This window comes from Cygnus atratus, chromosome 22 (genome assembly GCF_013377495.2).
Source record: "Cygnus atratus isolate AKBS03 ecotype Queensland, Australia chromosome 22, CAtr_DNAZoo_HiC_assembly, whole genome shotgun sequence".
NCBI lineage: Eukaryota > Metazoa > Chordata > Aves > Anseriformes > Anatidae > Cygnus > Cygnus atratus.
In genome coordinates this window covers 2,797,879-2,819,123 of record NC_066383.1, presented here as the reverse complement: position 1 = coordinate 2,819,123, position 21,245 = coordinate 2,797,879, and the positions used below count along the sequence as shown (strand labels likewise).

The window sequence follows — 21,245 nt, the reverse complement described above, 5'->3', positions numbered from 1 at the left end:
CTGATGGGGCCATAAGCTGGTGTGAAGCGGGGACGTGCCTCCCCGGGCATGAACATCATCCCCCGTGCTCCCAGGGAAGGAGGGAGCTCGGCTGCAGCGAAACTTTTCTTCCCTCCTTGCATCTCTGCGCCCAGGTGGCCTCGGGGCTGAGCGTGGTGGAGGCGCGTTGCCTGCAGTCCCTGCAGAGCTGCTCCAGGCTGCTGGGTCCGTACCCGGTTAGGCAGGGATTTGTTCCATCGATATGCACAGCATCGCCTCCCCAGCCCCCTTCTCCCTCCCCAGTGCCCCACAGAAGCTCACCCGTGCCCAGCTGCCTGTCGCAGCCAGCTATCTCTTTACATCTGTTCGTGGAGACGTGTCTCTCTAGCCCCTCAGAGGCTCTTGCTGAGGCAGCGAGGCTTTTTCCCCTTTAAATCTCCCCTTCCCCGAACTGCACCATCTCTGGCAGGCTTCCTGCCGCACGCTCTCCGTGTCCGCAGCTTCCTGTCCCCAAGGGGTAAACACCATTTCGCCCAGCTGAGCTGCTGGCCCCGGCAGCGTCCTCCCCCTGGAGCTCATCCCGCTGCTGGAAGAGGCTCGGCAGCGCCCGGGCTCGGGCTCTGCTGCTGGTGGGGAGCCGCGGCGGGTTCGTGCTGCCTCCTTCCCACTGCAGCCGCGGCTCCTCTGTGGGGAACAGACCGGGCAGGACATGGGGTGTCCCTCCTCCACCCCGGTGCTGGGTGCACGGTCAGGGTCAAGCCAACTTTTTGGCGAACGGAGAGCTTTCTGGTGGAAAACTTAGCCCTGCTTTTCAGTGCTTCCTCCTCTCGGCTCCTTGAGTGCCCTATTTATCCAGACTGCAGCGAGCGTCCCTCTGGTGCCTGCAGCCGTCGCTGGTGCCGGGAGCCGGCGTGCGGCTCTGCAGCACCAGCCTGTGGCTAGGGGTGTATTTAGGGTGTCTGTGTCCCACTGCCGCGTACAAAGGACCTGCAGTGCTGATAGTGAGGCTTGGGAGCACAAAATAACCCTTGCGCATCTCTCCCCCATCGGTTTTTAGTAGCCATGCATGGGTCTCTGCACCAGGTTGGGTCCACAAATTAGCTAAAACTCTTCCGCTGGCCCTTACACTCCTCCCGTAGCCCCTGGAGGGGCTTGATCCCCATCCCAAAATTCACCCAGCAGCCGGGGGGGTGCCCTTTGGATTGAGGCACCCAACGAAGCCGTCGTGGTCCAGCCCTCGTTGGGCACGGGGAGCTGCGCAGCACGGTGCGGGGAGGCAGCAGCGTGGCGGTGAGCCCCTCTTGTTGGGCACAGGGATGTGTCCGGGTGGTCACCGGGGTCTCGGTGCCCCCACCTGCTCTTTGAGGGGATAAAGGGAGATTTTGGGCTGCGTCTGACCCAGGAGTTTGTTGACGATGTCCTGGTGCGAGCGGTGAAGCCCTGCAATGTCAGGGCAGGGCAGGGAGCGGGGACGGGGCAGGGGGATGCCCTGGGGCTCCCTCCCCGCCTGCCCCACGCTGCCGGGCACAGGACACCCCTTCCCCTGCCCTGCCCTGCCCGCGGGCGTCCTCCCAGCCCCTCTCTGCCGCACACGCACAGCGAGAAAACAACCCCAGCCCCGCACGCACCGGGGAGGGCGCAGCATCAACAGGTACCTGCAGAGAGAGACCCTCTAGGGCTGGGCAGGGGAGCCCCCGCTGCGTTTTTTTGGGGGGCGGGAGGCAGCGCAGCGGCGGAGCTCCCCCCGTGCTGCAGCGGGGGCCGAAGCGGCTGAAGCGGGGGGCGCGCTGCTCCCCGGGGTGCGGCGGGGGCTGGAGCGGGCGTCCTTCGCCCGCCAAGCACGCCGCCGCCGCCGCCGCCCCGGGTGTGCGGGTGTGTGCGGGAGCCAAAGTGGCGGTCAGCGATGGAGCCGCTGCCATGACAACCCCGGGAAGTCAGCCTGCGTGCCGCGCAGGGATGCTCGCGGCCAGCCGCAGCAGCGGGGCTGGGATGCTGCCGCTCGCCCGCGCCCCGCTCCTGCGCTGAGCGGGCACCAGGAGGGCGGCCTCTGCCTCCGGGCTCTCCTCCTCCTCCGAGGCTCTGGGACCCGCTCGGAGGAGCCGGGGAGCAGCGCGGTGGGGACGTCGCCTGCAGCTCCGCGGGGAAGTTCCGATCTTGCGTCAGAATCGGCATTTGGGGAGCTTGTGCTTTTTTTTTTTTTTTTTTAATCCCTGTTTTTTTTTTTCTCTGCTTTTTTTTTTTTTCTTCTCTGTTTTTTTTCCTTTTCCCTCTCTTATTCAAACAAAAGAGCAGCAGCCAGCCGGCGACCCAACTCCGAGCCCGTTTTGCTCCCCCAGCCTGCTTTTATGGCCGCCCTCCCTTTCCTGCCAGAGTCACTTACGTTTCCTCCTCGGGTTATAAACTTTTGATGCCAGATCTCCGCAGCGCGTGCCCGACTGAATCTTAAAGTAGCGTCTCGAGCAGGCACAGATCTGTGACCTTCATCTCTTGCTCTGCACCTTCTCTCCTCCTCTTCCTCCTCCCCCCGGCCCTCCCGTCCTCCTCCCTCACCCAAGGATACTGGGGACTCCCTCCGGATGCCGCTCGGCAGGCTCAGTGCTCGCAGGCTGCCTTTCCAGGGGCTCTCCTGATCTCCGTGGAGCTCCGCATCGCTCGCCTCCGCGCCTGCCCCGGTGGTTTTGCTCCCCCCCGTCCCCACACACACGCACCCCCTCCCTCCTCTCCCCCCTTTTCGCTCCTGGTGGCCTTGTCGGGTGTGTTTTTTGCCTGGTGGAAAAGTCCCTGCTGCCCAGGATGGGGGTCGGTGGGTGCTTAGCCCTGCCCTGGAGGTGCCTAGTCGTCCTCTGTCTCAGGCTGCTCTTCCTTGTGCCCGCAGGAGTGCCCGTGCGCAGCGGAGATGCCACCTTCCCCAAAGCTATGGACAACGTGACTGTGCGGCAAGGGGAGAGTGCCACGCTCAGGTAGGAGCCGCTGCCTTGCTGCCTTGGGGGGGGAGGCAGGGTGCTGGGGGGGGCACGGAGAGGTCTCCTCTGTGCCTTACGGGGGTGGCCGTGCGCCGAGCGGGGCTGCCGGAGAGTCCTGGGACCCGCTGGCGACTTCGCATCCCGGGGGCTCGTCGTGGCGGGGGACCCCTGGCTCCAGGAAGGGGGGAACCGGCGGCAGCGCGGGGCTGGCAGCCTCCTGCCGGTGCTGGCGGGGGGCTGCGGGTGCCAGACGCGGTGCTGACAAAGGGACCGGGGTGGCAGACGGTGACTTAGCGCCGCTGCCGCGCCTGAAGTTGTCTCGGTGCGTGCGGCGGGCGGGGAGCGAGGGGGGGTCCGCGCCGTGCCGCCGCATCGCCAGCGGGTCCTCGGGGCTGCCGTGCCTCGGAGGTGTCAGCGCTTCGCCCCGATCCCTTTATAGTCTCCGCACGAACCCGTTAATATCAAATCAATCTTTTACTCCAGGGGTGCATCTTATGAATTCTGATGGATGCTTTACCTTGCGCGCTTTGCTGTAGGAGAGACGCAGGCAGCTTGCCCGCAGACGGGCCGCTTCTAGGCTGCAGAGCGCAGCAGATATCCCTTCTCATTTCCTGAGCGAGTTACAGGTGTGCCCGCTGCATTACCCGTGTAGGAGATCAGCTCTCAGTAGCTATCGCAGCGCTGAGGCCGGAGGAGCAGCCCAGGGCTGCGGGCGGCGCTCAGCTCGTGTCGGGGCTTGGGGTCGCGCCGTGCTTCAGCCCTGGCACCCTCGGGGGAGCCTGAGCCGGTTTGGGTGGCTGGGAGAGCACCCGGGGATGTGGGGAAGGAGCACGGGGATGCTGGGCAGGGAGAGGAGTGAGTCCGGAGGAGTCAGCCCGCTGCTCTCCCTGCAGCGGCGAGCAGCGTGCCCCAGCCCCGGCAGCGCGAGGCTGGCTGCTCCCTCCCTCCAACCCGGAGTGTCGGGGCTGCAGCGGGGAGCAGCGGCTCTTCCCCATGCCAGGCACGGGGATGGCACAAGCGAGCCGAGTGTGTCACGCTGTCCCTTAGCACCTGAGCCGTCCCGGGGCTGCGAAGCTGGCGCTGGTTCGAGCAGAGGCTGCTCTGCTCGCCGGAGGCACGGGGGTCCGGTGGGCTCTCCGTGGCTGACGTGGTTTTGTAGAGGTGAAACGTTTGGTGCACGGTGTGATGGTGGGAAACAGCCTCTGGCTCGAGGTTCTGTGGTGCCCACACCCAGTTGCTTGGTTGTTTGTCTGCCTGGATGGCAGGGATATTTGGGTACGGTGAGTGGCGCTGCTCCCCACTGGCCCCTCTGTGCAGCAAAGCCCCGGGGGACGCTGCAGGAGGCCCCGCAGGCACTGTGGGCACGGAGGGATGCTAGATTTCTGGCCAGAGCTAGAGGTAAGCCCCCCGACGCCCCCAAACAGGGCTGTGGCTGTGCAGCACCTGGGGACGTTGCCCATGCCAGGCTCCCCGCTGTGTGCCTGCGGCTGGGGCCACGCGGGGACCCCGCTGCCATCACCCCATGGAACGGGGGCTGTGATGGAGCACAGGGTGCGTTTCTCCATGCTCTCAATAACTGAATTGCAACGATGGTTAACCCGAGCTGGACTGAGCGAGGCAGCCTGAGGAAGAGAGGACAACCCCCAGAGGGATGCCTTCGGCCTTGGTGCTCCTTCCCTTGCTGTCTGAATTCCTTTTGCCGGTGATGTTTGGGGTTTGGGGCTCCCAGAGGTGATGCTCGTGGAAGGCAGAGCAGAAGCAGTGCCTGGGGGTGAGCGGTGCTGCGGGCTGAGCCCCCACCCCAGGGACCCCACAGCTTTTGGGCTCGGTGCCGGCCGAGGCTGCCACCAGCAGAGGGCTGACTTGGATTTCCTTTTTTTATTTTTATTTTTTTTAAGCTTCTGGCCTCTTTTCTGCGCTGTTTGTGAGAGGGGATGTTTGTGAAGCAGCCAGCCCCGGAGCGGGGAGGGTTCAGCCTTCCTGTTGGAAACTCAGCAGCCCCCAGTGGGACTCTGAGAGCTGGTGCTTAGAGGAACCCCTGTCCCCAAAACCCTTTCTCTCTTCCCCTTTCCCTTCGCAGCATCCCCTCCTGCCCCTGCTCCCTGGTGCATCTTCCCCACGCTCTCACCTCCTCCCTTTTCCTCCCCAAGTTCAGCTTTCCCTGCCGCAGTCACTCCCAAGCTCCTGGCCTCCAGCTCCCTTTCCCCCTCAGCCCCCCATCTCTTCTTGCCCTGCTGCTCCCAAGGATTCCCCTCTTCCCCGCACCCCTATTCCCCTGCTGCTGCCCCTCTGCAGCCTCTGGGCCACCATCCCTCTTGTCTTGGGGCTCAGAGTTGGGAAAGTATTGCAGACACCAACCCAAGCGGAGCATTACAAGGATGTGGCAGGGGGATTTGGGGGCAGCGAGCAGGGCGGTGGTGTGCCGGAGTGCCGTGAGCAGGCTGCAGGGCAGCCTCTGGGAGAGCTGCACCAGAGCTTTGCTGGGCAGGGAGGTCACTGCGTGGTCCTCGGAGTGGTTTTGGGTCACCAGGAGGTGGTGGCTGATGGTGGACGTCCGGCGTGGTTTGCTCCTGGCACACAGCGCGGTCTCTGTGCAGCCAGGGAAGGAGCAGACGTGGTGTCCCCTGCTGTCCTGCCTCCAGCACGGCTGCTCGGGGCTGGGACCAAAGAGAGCCGAGACCCCCAAATCCATCAAGACCCCCAGATCCTTCTCCTTGCACCTGCAGAGTTGGCCCCTGTCCCGACTCTTCCAGAGCCCTCCAGAGCTGCCGTCAGGTCGCGAGGTGGGCTGAGCCTCCGCGCCTTGCTGGCTTCACCAGGGCTGGTGGAAGCTCTTTGCTTTCCAAAATCGGGTCCTCACACCTACGTTGGGTTGCAAAAGGAGACGTGGGGAAGAGCAGGACCACGCACTAGCGGTGGGGAAACCTGGAGGCTTTTCAGGCTGGTTGTGGTTTTCCTGTATTGGATTTTGGGTGCGTCCCTCTCCCTCTCTCCACCCTTTTTCCTAGGGAGGCTCAGCATAATCCTTGCAGAAATGAAGGCTCCATCTGCAGGCAACTTCTAGGTCATCTTAGATGCGCAGCGAACGATTCCCTGGCTTTAAGCAGAGACTGTTGACAATTCACTACTTTTTATTGTAAGAACAGACAATTCCCACAATAGTCATGCACCTTTCCTCTCCAGGGAACTCCAGGCAGTTTGCAAATTCTCTGCGTACTATTAAAACTAGAATCAAGCTTCCTGCTCTCTGACTCTGAGAGACAAAACCTGCTGGGAAGCGGGGCAGGTGCTTGGAGGGCAGCAGTACCCCATGCTGCGCGCCAGCTGGGGACACGAAGTGGAACGGCGAGCACACCAGTAACCCAAAGGCAGGGAGGTGGAGGAAGGTCCTGGTTTAATTTCCCAGCTGGGGCTTGATGTGGAAACAAGGATTAAGTTTTTTGTTTTGTTTTGTTTTGTTTTTTGTTTTTTTCTTTTTGGAGGAGTGCTGCTGAGTGTCTGCTTGGTACGGTGCTGCTTGGATGCGTGCCCCGTGAGCCAGGGGGCATGGACATCTGTCCCCTAGGGTGGTATGGGGGTGTCACGGGCAGGTCCCCAGCATGTGCAGCAGTCCCGATGGACTGAGACCAGCTAGAAACCTTGCCTTGCCTTTTATCCTGTCTGGGAGCATCTTCTCCATCACGGGGTTTGAGCCTGAGTGCAGAAGCGATCCGGGCAGCGACCGAACCGCAGGCGGTGCCGCTGCGGTGGCAAATATTCAAGTGGTGTAAAAGCGGGGATGTATAGTAAACCGGGTCGTATCGCTGTGCCGCCGGCAAATCGACCTTTTATAACAAGCATCAGTACAGTTCATAAAGACGTAAAACAACAGCTGCTCGGAATTTCAAGGCTTTATGGTTTTATCTGTATTTAAGAAATATTGGCACTTTTTTTTTTAAGACAAAGGCAGCGTGTATGGGCGCCTGGAGGGAGAAAATGAGGCAGGGTGCCTGGGTTTTCTCCTCGGCTGTCATCGCAGGGATGCCAGGACTTGAGGAGGCTCCTTGGCTGCTCCCTGCCTCAGTTTCCCCATCTGTAAAATGGAGCTGAGAGCAGCTGTTTCTCAGAGGTGATTAGAGGAAACGACTGTTCAGAGGTGGTGATGAGATTATGTGAGAAACATTAGGCATCTTTACCTTCTCCCTAAGCAAAATAATAGGGATGCTTTTTCCCTATGTTTAAAGGCAGGTTTTCAAGTGAAATCCCCTCTCCACCTTCCCACTCAATGCTGGCAAGCTCAGGGCCTCTCTCCCGTTGTTTGTCCATGAAGGGGACCAAAAGAACAGGGTAGCTTCGCTAATTCGCTTTGAGGACTCCGTGACTCGCTGTGTTTTGTCAATTAGCGAGCATGAGAACAATTCCAATTAAAAATAAAAAGCCCGAATAAAACATCATGAGATGCTGGTCTTCCATTTATTTTTGCAATTATAGTTTTAATTATTTCTGACAACGCTTTTTTTTTTTGAGTAATAATCTACCGCAGTCTATCTCTCAGCACACGACGAGGCCTCAGGAAAATACAGCCAGCAGGAGCAGGCAGCAGGACCACGGGCTCCGGGCATAGGCCTGGGAAGTCAGGAAATCAGATTTTTTGGCCCGTTTTCCCTATTGTTGTCATACATGGGCTTGGTCCTCAGTTTCCCTACCTGTTAATGGGGGTTGTGAACTCGCTGCTGCTAAATCCTCGCTGGGAAGTGGGAAGAGGCTGCCGCGTTTTGTGTGCAAATGCGAGAAGCGTGGGGATTAGCGAGGAGCAGATTACCGAGGACTTGCTCCATCGCTGCCCCCTTCCTCCCCCTCCTCCCCCAAAAAGTTTTCTGGAGCAGCTAAATATATACCTGCCGTCTCCAAGGTAGAGCTCGCGGCATGTCGGAGCTGTAATTGGCGACTCCGTGAAATTACAGCCACGGATTCTGGCATTTGGATCCTCCTGGCTGGCATAATAATTTCTCCCTAGGTAGCTGGTATTTAACTTGTCTTAGCTGCTCCCGATAGTTATAATTACAGTGCCCGCTAATTTCCCTGAGCCGCTGCAGCCGCTGAAGGGTGCCGGGGGCTCCTTCCACGCCAGCCCCGTGCAGAGATGCTGGTGCCCAAATGCAGATGCCAGCAGCGTTGGGGCTGGGTGGAGGATCTGTCCCCGTCTTGGTGGCAATGCCACCGGTTCCCGTGGTCCATACGGAGAGCTAGCGCCCTGCTGAATGCGGACCGTCACCAGGAAAACACGTTTCGCAGAACGCAGCATCCTGCAACGAGAGGAGGAGTTGTCACTTGCCGTCACCTCTCGAAGGGCCAGGCCACGAGTGCCGCTGCCTAGCGAGGAGCCAACCTCCGTGCTAAGCTGCTGAGCTCCGCTAGCCAGAAATAGTCACAAGCAGCGATATTCAGCTCCGGGGGATGAGACTGAACTGTTAGTAATCCTTTCACTATAGCGTACACGAGAGCTTTTTGCAAGCATAATAAACTCCCCTGGCTTGCGAGCGGTAATAGCTGTCCTTCCCTGGGTAAGGCACGCTGCTCGCCGAGCGCCGCGCTTTGTTTCTGGGAAGGGATTAGGTGTTAACGCTGCAAAACGAAACCGGGGCACAGCGGCTGTCGCTCACCTCCCCGCTTGCCGAAGAGTTTCTCTGTTCCCTTGACTGCTCTCGCAGTGTGCCGCCGCGGCGCAGATCCTTCCATTCCTCAGCCCTACACCACGGATGCTTTGTACAACAGCTGGACATATTGTTTTAAGTGATAATCTTTAGATACCGCAGCCAAGCAGACAGTTCATAAGGAATATCTGATTCGGTGACTATCACTTCTCCTTCCGTCCTTGCAAGCAGCCTTTGAGGGTTAGGATGTCCTGTTTTTTCTGCTTTTTTTTATTAATGAGAAAAATAGTTCCCCCACAGCCCCTGCCGGCAATTTTAGCCTGTAATGGGTTGTTTACCGCTGGTTTGGCTGGACGGTAGGTCCTGTCTTCCTTCCCAGAACCCTTCAAGGTCAGATCTTCAGTGCAAAAGACTCACAGATTGCATTTCTGTTTTCCTGTGAATATTGCCCAAGATTTGCTTAAAACGAGTTGTTTCCATGACTATACTAGCGGATGGCCCTGTTCCTCAGGACACAAATGGGTCTCAGAGTCTGCTGAGGGAGGAGGAGGATGAAAACCCCAGCTGTTGTGGAGTAGGATCAGGTGAGGCGATGGTGAGTTATGCAGAAAGGTAACGAATACCCCAGGAAGGTATTTGGGGCTGTCTCCAGAGCTGAGAAACCCAAGGAGCTTTTTCTTCTCTTGGTGTACCAAGACTCGTGTGTGCTGTCACCTACTGGCTCCAGGAGGAGAGAAGGATGGGAGGCCAGGAGGGTAAAAGTGCAAGAAGAGGGAGAAAAGTTAAGAGGAGAAAAAGAAAATGGTAGGTGCAAGAAGGGAATGAGTAAAGGGGAGGGGGGAAGGAAAAACAGAGTGAACGGAAGCAAAAATCATGACCGGTGACTCCTGCTGGGGAGCTCATGGAGTTCGGTGCTGAGGGATGAGTTCCTAAATCAGAGGCCACGGGGAGAGCGCGGGTGCAGGTCCGTGAGATGAGCAGGCTTTGGTTTAAGGCAGCCCCCTGGTACCCTCATCCCAGCAGGGCAGGGCTTCCTCACCTCCTATTTATTTATATTTTCCCCTCTGTGTGTGCATACGTGTGTGTCTATGTATGTATATATATATATATATATATATAAAATCTAACAAATTTCTAACCCATATAAATCCAATTACCCATGTTTTGCCTGCAGGGAGCGAGGGGAGATTAATGCTCGGTATTTTGGCAGGAATGTAAAAAGAAATAGGTGGTAATAACAATGAAGGCTCGTAAAAAGGAGCCGATGGCCGTGTCTGCGCCCGGGCACCCGGCCGTGATTCTGGTGGGCACCGTCACCCGCAGAGGGGCAGGGGGAACAGGAGCTTCCTGGGTACCCAAGCACTCGTCTGGTGAGAGGTGGCGATGTTAATGTGACCAGAATGGAAGCTGGTGAAAAAGAAGTGCTGGATGCTCCCAGGGCCTCTTCTCGTAGCGCATCCCGCTCTCTGCTGCTGGGTGAGTGATGCCGGCACCGTGGGAGCGCGGTGCTTTTATCCCCGTTTTGCAGAGAGGCGGGCAAGTCCCGAGGAGGAGGAGGAGGCTTTTTGGGAAGGAGAGATGGAGCTAAGCTCCCTGCAGCTCTCGGGAAGGGGACGTTAGTCTGGTTGGAGGATAAGCAGTCACTGCAAAACCATGCCCGTTGCTTTGCGGCGCTGCTTGGCTTTGTCCCATGTGCCATCTCGGTGCAGGATTTGTGCCGTGGTGAGAGCAGGCACCCTTGTAGGTGCTCGGGAGGATTTGGGGAGCAAAGGAAGGTTGTGTTCAAGTGCTTTAGCACAAAACAAGAGGGCAACGGACCTGAATGAATGATGGGTGCTCCCGAGGGACGTGTTGAAGGCTTGTAGCCGTGCCGAGCAGAGCCTGGTGCTGCAGTGGGGACCTCGCCACCCTTCCCACGGGCACCTCTCCTCCCTGGGCTCTGACACGTGGGAGCCGCTCGTCACCCTGCACTGATACCCTCCATTCTGTCACCCGGGCTGGCTCTCCTCTCGGGCAGGGCGCTGCTCTTTGTGTCCCCGGCACCCCGCGCTGCTCCCTCCCCTGTCACCCGCGGTCACGTATTAATCACGGCTCAGATATTGCATCCCCACAGCCCTGCCTTGCCTCCCCAGCTGGCTTTGCATCAGGCTCCTTGCTCTCCATTTATTACCACCACCAGTTTTATAACCCACTTTATCAGATGACTTTTTTTTTTTTTTTTTTTTAAAGAGCACAACCCGTGAGCAACTCATCATTTCAGAAGGAGGGAGAGAGCCGTGAGCAGGGAAGAAAGCCTCCGTGCTTACACCTTAAATGAAGAGGCTGCTTTACAGCGTTGTTGCATTTAATTTAATCAGGGCGGTTATAGCCGAGATTTAAGGTCCTTTGTGCGATCACAGGAGCTGCTCTGATGCAGCAGCAGGTAGAGGAAGAGGCTGAGCCCATTTCCAAGGAGACTTGAAGTAACTGCTGGAAGCAGCCAGGCCTGGGGCTTGCTGCAGCAGCGGCTCCGTTCGGGAGCTGTTAGCATTCACGTCACATCTGATCTCTCCCTCCGTCACCCTCCCTGCTCTTGCTCCTTATTCCAATATATCCCTATAAGTGGAATTGATTAGTTTGGTTCTTTTTTTGTTGTTGTTATAACTAAGGGGAGGGCTGGTTTTAATTAATGGTCTTAACTGTATGATAATTGCGCCGGCTGGTCCCATCGCTGTCTGAGTCACCCTCTCCTCCCTTGTTCCTGCGAGGAGACCGTTTGGACTTAATTAAAGTTAGGGACCCAGGGCTGGCGGGAGCAGCGGGAGGCTCGCAGGGCTTTTGATGAAATGATTGCTCTGGGGGAAGCGTCGAGCTGCTTCCTGGAGCCGTAGATCACGATGCTGAGACACTGTGACGACTGTCTGGTTTGACCACCTGCATAAAACAGGCCATTGCCTTTCAGCCAACGTGTCCCACCTCGTGCCCGTACGCTCCTGGAGGGGACAGCACCTTCGCTTTTGGAAGGTGCCGGGCCATGGGCTGAAGACATCCAATGCTGACAGCATCACTGGCCCTTGTAGGCACACTGTGATGCGTCCCTATCACGTTTCCACCCTGTTTTGAGAAGGCACCCATGGGTCTTTCTCATCTCTAATTTCAGCATTTGTGCCTGCAGACAGCGCTGCCACCGCAGCTCAAATGCAGCCCAAGCAAGAGCTTAACAAGCTCCGAGAGCTGTCCGGAAAGTTATCCTGACACCAAGTGACAGACTCGCAATTGATATCCTCCAGAGACTTTAAACTCGCTTCCATGAGGTTTCCAAAGCTGGTTTTGTCTCATACCTGCAGAGTCCTTTATCTGCTGCGACGCCTCCCCTGCCTTGCCTCATTGCTCCTGACGTCCCTTTTGTTGCCTGCTGCGGCACGGGGATGCGCCTCTGAACATGGCAAAACTCTTCGGGGGGGCTCCTCTGGCTCTCTGCTCCCCTAGGAGCAGGTCTGCTCTGCTCCCTTCTCTTTCTGGGTTCCCCATATACCTGGGCTGGGTGCTGCTCCCCCTGGCTCTGCAGGGAAGGGCTCTTGGTGTCCTGCATGACTCGCACAGGGGGCTTGGAGACCTCGTAAATCTCTTGGCATCACTTTTTGTTTCATATGGGGTTCCTATTCACTGTAAGGACCCTTGCTCTTCCTCCCAGGCAATAGGGAATGCCACCTGCTGTGGGGTGGCTTTATGTCACGCTTTGGTGACAGCTCGAGGCCAGGTCCGTGACACTGACTTCCACCTGAATCCTTTTATTTATCAGATTAGCCTTGCCGTCCCCCTGCCTACACCACCCCGCTCCTAGCCCACGGTCCCAAGCCAGGAGCCATCGATGGTGGCCAGCACCCCAGGGCCCTGGCTGCGGATCCCCTCGGGGACGAGCTCCGGCGGCGCCCCATGCTCCGTCTCGCTTTTGGAAACCCGGGCTTCGTCCTGCTGGTGCTGAGCTTGCGGCGGCTTTTCAAGACTGATGCTGCACTTAGCGGGGTGCTGCCAAACCCACTGAGTCCAGCAGGTTATTTCCCTTCAGAAGCCATTTATCTTTTCCATTTCAGACGCAAGCTTCAGTCTCTCTTATTTTTTTTTTTTTTTTTTCCTCCCACGCCGAAGGGGCTCCCAGCCCTCCCAAGTAACTCCCAGGGTCAGCACCTGCCAAAGGGCACGGGGACATTGTTGGGGAGCGGGTGCCAGGCACCCTGCCCTACAGGTGATGGGGTGGCAGGGCTTGGAGGGCTCCTGCAATGCTGCCTGACGTTTATTGATTCCTTTCTGTTTATTATCGAGAGGGAGATGGCTCCAGACTTCAGCCCGTGTGTGTTTTTCCCAATGAGGTTTTTATGGGGGGCTGCCCTCCCCGTGGGATGCCAGCAGCTCCCGGGCTGGGTTTGGAAGCATTATTTTGGCAGGGAATTGGCAATTGGTCTGCATTTCCCAGGAGAGGCATGGAAGGAGAGAGAGGCCGAGATGCAAAACTTTGGATGGAAAGGTTGAGAGCACCTTGAGCTCTGCCACCGCCTCTCACTGTGCCCTTGGGCACCTCACCTACCCTGGGGCTTTGATTTCCTCGCTTAAACAGCAGGGGCTCCCAAATTCCTGATCTTTGTTTGTGTACTCCATAGCAGAGGACTGAGATCTTTAGCAGGGGGTTGTACGTAGCCAAGCACTTTGGAAAATCTCCCCCAAAAGTTATCCTCAAGAGCAAGGCTCTTTGTCATTGCACACCAACTTAATAACACAAGGGAAAGTGTGATGGTTATTAAAGTTTAACAACTGTGTATATCTATTACCTAGCTGTTAAATCTTTATATGCCTTAAATAATCAATTGATATTTAATTAGCATATAGCACTATTGCTGCCTTCCTAAATCTATAATGATAAACCAAGTTACAAGTTATTGGACATTAATTACTAGCTGATGATTAGAAACAGCAAGGCATTTACCAGCCTCATCCCGGCTATAATACGGCGTGTCCGCCGCACGCTGCCGAGCTAAACTGCGCTCACTGTCTCTTAATAATCAATGGGTGTTTAACATGCAATATTTGTCTAATTAGCACTAAATTAAATCCTCATTGACAACACTTCAGGGTAAGAGATCTGCATCAAATATGATGGATTAGACACGGAAGGCCTGTTACTGGGAGCAGGAGATGCGCGTGTCATTTGCTCGGCTTGTCACGGCTGGCACGTGCCTCCGTGTGAGTGTCAGCCTGCTCCTGGGGGGACGGGGGAGTGAGCGATGCTGAGATGTTGGAGTGACAGTCCTGGAGACCCCAGGTCCCTCTGCGCTCTGGTGATAGGTACCAGCAGCTCTTCCCGGCCCCCTCCCTGCTTCTCATCCCGCTTCACTCGAGGACGAGCTCTGGGGTGAGACCAGGGCGGTCTCCTGCCGTGCTTTGTGCTCAGAAAGTGCTTAAATCACCCTGAGCTCCTAGCGGGCTGAAGTGACGGCTGCTGGCTCCTGTCCACATCCTGCCTCTGCCCCAAGTGTCCCAGTGGGATCTTGAGGGAGTCGTTCAGTCGCCTTGTGCCAGGAGATTTTCCAAGGATGCCAGTCCCTCTTGTCCCCCTCTATTTTGCATCCCGCACGCTTGCACGCTCACTTTTGGGGTGTCCCTGTGGTCGGTGGCCTCGTCTGGGTGATGAGGGGAGGGGAGATGCTTGCGGTGTCAGCCTGACTTCATGTCCGTGCTGCTGGGCAGGGGGTGGGAGCAGCCCCGACGCTCAGCAAAGCCCCGTGGGGGTGGACGAGCCCCCCTGGGGGCAGTCGGTGCGGGGAAGCGCCTCGCTGCACTTCGTCGGCACGCGTGGAAGTTGTTCTGCGAGAGCAGCGGGATGGATTGCATGGCCTCCGGCTCTTTCTGCGAATCAGCCTGTCCTTCACACTCAGCGTGGATGTAATTAACTGTGCTGATGGGATGTTATGCCAACAGCAAAGCAGAAAACACCAGAAAATGACTCAGAAGCAATGCCGGGGCCGTTCGGCGTGCTGCATGGCACTTCTCCTGCTGCATGGCGTATGCACGGGCACGGCTGCAGCATCCCCCTGCTTCCGAAGGAGGGCAGGGGCAGCGCTCCAGGGGGGAGCAATAACACACAGGCTGGGTTTTGGGGAGGTTCCCTGCAGGGTCTGACATTGCTGAGCTTCAGCGGAGCTCTTTGGTCAGCAGCCAGGTGAGATGGATGGTCCCTGAGAGCTGCTCCTCTCCCTGGCTGCACGGGGGTGTTGGATGCAAAACTTCCAGCTCCGTCCTTTCCATCCCAAGAGCAGATCCCTGTTTCTAACTTGCTTTTCTTTCTCTGCCCCCAAAATCCCAGCTTCTGCAAAGTGCAGAGCCTTGCCAGGTGGGACTGATGTCTCCGGCACCCTGCGGGAGCTGGGATGAGAAAGTAGGGAAAAAAAAATTAAAATGACTTCCAATTAGCAATTGAAATTGTTCTTAAAGAATTTGCCTATTCTGCAAGGAATGTTTAGTAATTGATAGCAATTTCTAGCAATTAAATACAAATTAATTCATGCTACTGAGTAGCAGCTTATTTATGGCTCTGTATTTATGGGCACTCCCTCTCCTTAAAAATATCATCGTTGCTTTTGATAAGTAATTAGAGTTTACTGAATAATTTCCCAATGTAGGTATGAATTTTAAGTAATTTTTACTACCAAGCAAGTGTTTCATTGTACTGCTGAGTGAGGGATTATCGTTATTTATACCAGGGGAACGCCTAGAGGCTGGGACAGGCTCTGTGTGGATGTATGGCAAGGAGACAGTCCTTGCCCAGAATAGCTGCCAGAGGTTTTTATGTCGCTGGTCTCCGTAGCAGGCTCCCGAGGGTGCTTTCCAATAAACAGAGGCTGGTGTTCTCCCTTTGCTTCTCCCAGCACCTCTGCAGCACGGGCTGCAAGCAGTGGCTTTGTTTCCAACCCTGCTCCCCTTTCTTCCTGCTGGGATGAGCGCTGCTGCTGGGGAATGGTCATTTCTTGGGGTGGGCGTCACGGTTAACCTCATGTGAAGTGTGAGATGGTGAACAGAAGCCATAGCTTTTGATCAATTTACTAATCTTTTGGATTTGAGGTGCCTTCTATTCGCCTTGTACTTTTTTTAAAGACTTTCAGGTGATGTCAGATCGTGGCTGCAGGCTTTTAAAGGTACCCCTGCAGTTCTGCACATCCACGTCAGCTTTGCAGCAGGTCAGACCCTTGTGCATCGTGGTTCCAGGACGTGCAGGTTTGGGGGCAGAGCAGTGACTGGTTTGGTGTGCAGGTGGGAGCTGGCAGTGTGGCACCGGGCTTGGAGAGAGCTCTGACCGAAAGAGTATATTTTAGGAAGTCTGTGCATCCTTCAGGCTGTGCTGGCTCCTCCTGCCCTCCTGGGGAATGCTCGGGGGCAGGAGTGCAAAGGAGAAGAGCTCCAGGAGAGGCGTTGGCATTATTAATACACGTGCTCTCCCCTACGCAGCAGCCCAGGAAAGTCTCAATGTGTGCTGCTCCACGGTTCACCAAACGTGGCAGTTATCTTAAAAATGCTGCAAACCAGAGGAGCTGGCCAGACCGGGGGGGCATGGAAATAAAAGCACACACGTGGAGCGTCCTGGGGAGAGGAGAGCCGGCGTCTTCTGCTTGCTGCGATGTGGTGTTCGGGAGCTGGCAGTAGTGTTTGGCCTTGTGGGGTCACTTGTGGGATGCTCAGAAGTGCGGGCTGCGTGCCCAAAATGTGTTGTAGGGGTCCTGGCGTGGGACTCGCTGCCTTCACCAGCTGCGAGGGTGAGCGTGGGGACCTCAGAGAAATGGATATCCCATGGCATGTAGGAGGGCAGCAGCCATAGGGGAAGAGCGTTGGGATTTACGGCATGTCTGTTATAGCCTGGGGGTTATTTGGGAGCTTTGGGGCTGCTTGGGCCCTTCGGCCTCTCTGAGGTGCTGGGACCCGTGGCTACTCCTGTCCCCTTTGTCACGGGGTTGGTCCCTGCGTGCCGCTGCGCTGCCTGCTCTGGCTCATTTCTGGCTTCGTTACCGAGCTTGATTAAATGGTACTTGTACACGCAAGGGTTGGGAAAACACACAAAGGGACTTTTTAGTCATCTGAGGCACTCAGATACTGCAGAGACAGATGCTGAAGGGATAGAGGGAGTTTGACATTGCGGCTGCAGCAATGAGATGCGACCCGCTAGGGCAGCGGCCTCCCGGGCTCCAGCAGCCTCCGAGGAAGGGAGGAGGTTGGGACAGAGCCTCAGGACCTGGAAAAGGCTCCTTGTGGAGAGGAAGGGGGCGAACTGGACGGCTGTCCTGTCCTTGAGAGGAGCTGGGGACAGCTTGCTCTGAGACGTGGCTTTGGAAGGATATAGGGTGGGGAGAAACTGAGGGTGGGGAGGTTTTGACCTCAGCATCTCGCTTCTGTATCTTACTCTATGGAGCCTGTGTGTGACTGTGCGCGTGTAGCCGGCGATACTGCTCACGCTATCAGTGCACAGAGCCGGATTTAGCCTTTATCTCGCAGGCTGTGCAGCTGCTGTGCCATCTCCGCACGTACCCAGCGCGTGGGGTGATGCTAAGGAAGGGGACTGCTCTTGTCACCTCTCCACAAATCCTCAAGGAGGGCACGGTCTCCTGGTGTGTCGGCTCAATCTTATCTCTGGTTGCTCTTGTGAGGCTTTGGGGGCTGGAAAGGCTGCAGAAATGATGGCAGCTTTTGTTGAAAGGGAGCTGCCTGGGCTGGGACAGGCGCAGGAGTGATTTTTAAGGGTGAGGAGCGACTTCAAACCAGCGTGCCTGTGATCCTGGACTCTCCTGGCCTGGCAGCCTTTAGTGAGATTTCAGTCCAATTACTTCGTGCTGTCCTTCCCCTGCCGGAGGAGCACGGAGCTTCCCTCCCTGCCCATCCGCCCGCCTTGTAGCGTGCTTCTCTTAAACCTTTTCCTTTTACACCTTCCCTGCTGCTGCCGGGGTCTGGGGCACGGCGACGGCTTTCATCTCCTTTCTTGTGATGGTTCAGAGCTGGTGGCTTTTGGCCTCTGCTCTACAGGTTCGTTAGGAGCTGTTTGTGGCGTGGAGGGGAGATGCTGCGGACCCTTCGGGTTAATCGGCCGCCTGGCTACAAGGGATGAGAGCCAGCGGCCTCCAGGAGCTGCGTGACAGCCCCGCTCTTGCCCCGCGATCTGAGGACGCTGGCGCTTGGTGCCAGGCTGTGGAGATCTTAGGAGATGGGCGAGACTTTCAAGTGCAGTCTCTGATGGCCCCGCTCTCCCTTCCGGCAACTCGGAGACGCTCGCTTGTGTGATTAACTCCACATCCAAAAAGTCACTGCCTCTGCAGAGCTTCAGGACTCAGCCGGCGCTTCTGACTGCCTGAATGCCCTGCAAGCCTCCAGACAAGGGTCAGCGAGGCTGCCGCTGTCAGAGGAGCTCAAAGGCTCCAGGTTTGAAAGCGAGAGCACTCCTCGGCTCTTTGATAGCGGAGCCAAGTGCCTGCAGACTGCGAGGGGCGTCAACGGGGAGTTTGGGCAGCCCGGCGGCCGCACTCGAGCTCCTTCTGCACGGAGCGTGGCCGGGCAGCGCCGCGGCGCGATCCCAGCAGATGTCAAAGTCACGGCGTGGCGAGCGGGAGGTCTCCAGGGATGGCCGGAGAGGCTCAAAGGCTGTGTCCCCGGTGTAGGGACGAGGAGCTGGCCTCGCCGAGGTGGAGAGGAGGGAGCCGAGCTGCCCCAGTCCCTGCTGGCAGAGTCACGGTTAAGCCCCGCGGCAGGATTGCTCACCGGTGATTCATCGGCGCTGTGCTGCTGGCTGGGGCGGTTCTCCTGGTCCTCCTTCGCCATCTGCAGCAATAACAGCGGGGACAGGGGAGGGGGAATCAGCGCTGCTGCCTCTGTGTCATCCCCAAGGAATTTTTGGTGGCCCTGAAGTGCCACCGCGTGGGCAGCCACCTCGGCCAGAGCTGGGGATGAGACGAGGGATGGTGCAGAGCAGATGCCAGAGGCAGGGATGGTGGTGCCGGTAGTACGTGTGTGGGGGAGTTGCTCTCTGCTAGCCCTGATTTTATGGTTCTCCAGCATCTCGTTAACCACGTGAACTAAGGGATGGTCCCCGTGTTGGGCAGGGGACACTTCAGGGAGCAGGTGGATGTGCGGACGGGGGTACCGAGGTTCCTGCCCATGGCTGCAATGGGATTTTGTCCCGGTCCTTTTGGCACTTTAGAGGAGAAGGCTTGAACCATCTCAGAAGCAGCACCTGAGCTGGCTGACCCTGCAAGTGGATTCATTAGGTCAAAGCCTCCTCTTCACTACTGTCTTCCTGACAGCAGCCCGTCCCTCCGCCAAATAAAAATTCCATGCACGGAGCCGGTTAAAAACATCAATTAGCTCTAAAACAATTATTATTTTTTGAAATGCCATTTTATATATGCAATAACACAACACAATAATCCTGGGTTATTTAACAGAGCATTTACCATGAAAACAGTCATTACTCTTTAAACGCCGCTGACTGTACAAGCCTCTTAACATTAAACGGCAAGTGAGGCAGAAGTCTTGCCGTCAAAATGCCACGTTCCCCAGAATACATTAGAGGCACTGCCGCCAGGATGCTCCCTGCGTGGCTGAGAGCCTTTTCCCAGGTGATCTTCTGTCGCTGTGGACCTGCTTGGGCACGTGTTGGGGATGGGGTGTTGGTCTTTTTGGTCTTTTGGCTTCTCTTGGGGTGCTGCAGGGGACTAATGCTATAGGGATCTGCAAACCAAATCTCCTACAGCCTCCTCCTTACACTCCAGGGCTTCACTTTCCAACAGGGGTGTCCCCAAGTGATGCTCGTATGGGTCAGGCCAGCTCTCCTACAGCCCCGCATCCTCCCTCGAGCCCTCTCCCCGGCACCGTCCACGTCTCGAGGGGCAGTCGCTGTGTTCTTTATTGAGCCTAAACCCCGCAGATTTAGCTAACTTAATATTGTCTATGGGGCCTATTGCACTGCACAGATAAAGTCGGTTTTGCTGCTAAGTCAATAATGGATTTCATGGAAAATTCTGCTTTTCCCCCCGTTTTGTGGTTCAGGGGAATTGTGCTGGATGTATAGTATTTACTTACTTATTAGCCCTCTTCCAGATACCTGTCACAAGCCCGGGGGAGCAGATGGAAATACCATTCTCAGGCTACCCAAAGCCTTTGGTTTAAGCAAAATAGTTGTGTTTAAAGATTAATTTAAGATGCTTTAAAAATTGAACAAGGCCATACATTTTTAATATTGATTGATATTATTATAAAAGATTCAGCTGCAACTCTTCTCACCAGGACCTCTCTTGGCGCGCAGACAGCGCGTTTGTCTGCGAGGGACATGGCTTAGTTATTTTTAATCTCCGAGCCTCGCTCCTGTGAAATTTATGGGAAGCGTCGCCTCGTGTCTGGCACTGCAGGGCTCCCCGGGCAGGAGCCTGGGACGGGCTTGGGAGGACGCAGGGAGGAGGTGAGGCTGGGTGAAGGCTGGTGGCGGTGGAAGCCCACGTCTCTGCCCGACGGGGGGAAGCGTCACGTAGCATCACGGCGGTGGGAGCAAAACTTCTTCCACTAAACTCTAAGGAACCTCAGTGCAGTAAACACCAAGGAGGCAGAAGGTAAAATCTTCCCAGCGTTTGGCTGTATTTCTTTCAAACCTCCTTTATTATTACTTTTTCTGTTTATTTAATCTTATACAAGGGAGAAGTGGAGACCAAAAGAAATACTGTCACAACACCCAGAACTGGATCCTCATTTGGAGGGACCTCTTTTGATAGCTTTTGGTTTGCGAGGTGGAGAGACAAAGCAGCTGCCCCAGCCCTGGAGGAACTGAGTTTGCTGCTGAGGAATAATTCTCCAAATTGCATTTATTTCACAGGCGTGAAAGGTCACAAAGTGAAGGGAAACAGGAACTGTATTCAATTAGACAATTCGATCAAAATAAATCTGTCAAGATGGCATTCCTGCTGAGGAATCAATTGGCCTGGAAAATGAAGGCAGCTGCTGCTGCTGTTGTTATTGTTGTTGTTATTATTATTATTTTAAATTAGCTCCAGTACCTGACACGAGTACCTGAGTTGGAGTGCCTGAGTGGTTCACATCATCTATCACTCTTATTTGATATTAATACATCCTCCTCCGCCTTGCAGTTAGTGCCCTGTTAATAGCCAAGTGGCCCCAGAGTGTTTCCTGGGAGGTTGATGTGAATGATTAGTAATGAGAAGGGATGGCGGGGCTTTTCTCAGACAGAAGGTTAAGGAAAAAAAGGGAGAGAGAGAGGGAGAACAAGCAAGCAAGCGTGCAGCCGGCGTGCTTGGTCGGGTGCATTTCTTGGTGTGTGGCTCCAAACCTCCCAGCCCTGTGCTGCTTCGGTCTGCATGGTGGGCTGGTGGTGCTGCAGGAGGACAGGGAAGGGGGCCGGGACTATTTGTCCCCTGGTTTGCAAGGTGAGGAGAGGCTGAAGTGGGCAAAGACTGAGATGAGCTGTGCCATTAGGGAACAAATAATTACGCAGGGGAAGAAATGCTCCTGTCTGAGAGATTGTGAAGCCCACAGAGCCCACTCCATCATCCGAGCTATTTAAAACTTGACTCGATAGAGCGCCGGAGGATTCAGCAAGGAGCCAGGCCTGGCCCATCTGGGTGTGAGCCTGGATAACTCCGGCAGATCCCTTCCA

The 21,245-nt window shown here is 56.2% G+C and overlaps 1 protein-coding gene across 2 annotated transcripts in view; it reads left to right on the top strand.

Moving 5' to 3' along the window:
* Window positions 1-21,245, top strand: part of LOC118252439 (opioid-binding protein/cell adhesion molecule homolog) — a 289,025-nt gene that overhangs the window by 185,738 nt on the left and 82,042 nt on the right. Inside the window, exon 2 of one of the 2 annotated variants that reach the window (XM_035555719.1) lies at window positions 2,855-2,939. In XM_035555719.1, the coding sequence (XP_035411612.1) occupies window positions 2,855-2,939 (85 nt within the window). Of the gene's footprint in view, window positions 1-2,772; window positions 2,940-21,245 lie in introns of those variants that run through there. The other variant, XM_035555718.1, reaches the window with a different exon arrangement.